At 40.5% G+C, this 1414-nt stretch overlaps 1 protein-coding gene across 1 annotated transcript in view; it reads right to left on the bottom strand.

The window, feature by feature from the left end:
* The window catches only part of TMEM192 (transmembrane protein 192), a 19727-nt gene extending 18323 nt beyond the window's left edge, over positions 1 to 1404 (bottom strand). The window contains exon 1 of the mRNA XM_012656999.1: positions 1389 to 1404. Within this exon, the coding sequence (XP_012512453.1) occupies positions 1389 to 1404 (16 nt within the window). The remainder of the gene's footprint in view (positions 1 to 1388) is intronic.
* Between the last annotated feature and the right edge of the window lie 10 nt (positions 1405 to 1414).

The following is a 1414-nucleotide window of genomic DNA, read 5'->3' as shown; positions in this document are numbered from 1 at the left end:
ACTATTTCCAGACTACCACTTGAGAAACTGAATATTATTTTCGTCATACACCATGTAAGATCTGTTAGTGGTTAAAAATAAGTTTCTGTTTTTATCTTGTGTTACAGTAACAAAAAAAGAAGGTGCTACATATCAATGGTTGAACATCCAAACCAAGCTCCCCCTCAAAACAGGAAAGGAAATACGTGTTCCCCCTTCAACATCAGTCAACATCACCTCTATCCCTAAAACGCTCCTCTCTGCTGTAGCATATCTCCTCAGCTTCCACTAACGACTTCACTGCGTGGATGAACTTCCAGCATGTCATTAAAGAACATGCACTAACAGAACATGAAAGAAAAAGAAAAATTAAAATGTTTTAATTGAAAAAAAAATTTCTTTTTAGAAACAGAGTCTCCCTGTGTTGCCCAGGCTGGAGTGCAGTGGCTATTCACAGGCACGATCGTAGCACACTGCGGCCTCAAACTCCTGGCCTCAACCATCAAGCACTCCTCTTGTCTCAGCCTCCCAAGTAGCTGAGACTGCAGGGGCACATTACCTCAAAAATTAAATTCTGTAGAGCTGTTTTTCTGGAGAAAAAATTAATTGCAAATCTGGATTCAAAATTTTTAAAGATTCATTCTGGACTCAAATTTTTGAAAGTAGAATCTCTGACACTAAATTATTTTTAACTTAGTGCCAACTTTATCTAAAGAATTTCAATTTAATTCCATGAAGCCTTTCAAATGTCTACAATGAAAAAGAAAAGCAGGCACTCTTTACGCATTCTTGAACTCCTGGCCTCAAGCGATCCTCCCACCCTGGCTTCCCCAGAACGCTAGGATTACAAGCGCGAACCACCGGGCCGACCCCATTCATGCCTTCTAAGGCCTGCCTAGGCCTTCTGAGATCTTGGCTTCATAAATTAGGACCTGCATGTTTTTCAAGTTTCCTGTTTCGGATAACGCGTCTCATTATACAACAGTCCCTCTTTCTTAGGAACTCACTGTCACTATCTCCTACTGCAAGAAAAGCACTGAGCTTTAAAAAAAAAAAAAAAAATTCCCTCTTCCTGTCCTCAGAAATATCAAATGGCAACAGCGTTTCTATCTCCTTGGGATGAACAAACCAGCTGACACCAAAAGAGGAGAAAACTACATTTCACACAGGCATACAAGCACACCATGTTCATAATAAATACGGATTTCAAATGAAAATTAAGGCTGTACATTCTATTAAAAAAAGCTTCAAGACATTAAGGTGACGCACATTTTAGTGGCTACAATACACATCACTTACAAAACCGACAGAACGTATTTGATCATAAAATCTAACTTCACACATGCTTTCTGCCATCGTTCCTGTCACTCCAGCAAGCCACCAAGAAGCCGAGCGCAGACGGGACTCACCCGTGGAGTGTGTCATCAGCGCGAGT

Source organism: Propithecus coquereli, unplaced genomic scaffold (assembly GCF_000956105.1).
Source record: "Propithecus coquereli isolate 6110/MARCELLA unplaced genomic scaffold, Pcoq_1.0 Scaffold53, whole genome shotgun sequence".
NCBI classification, from domain to species: Eukaryota; Metazoa; Chordata; class Mammalia; order Primates; family Indriidae; genus Propithecus; species Propithecus coquereli.
Note: the sequence above shows the minus strand (reverse complement) of the source record. Positions and strands in the feature narration are given on the sequence as shown.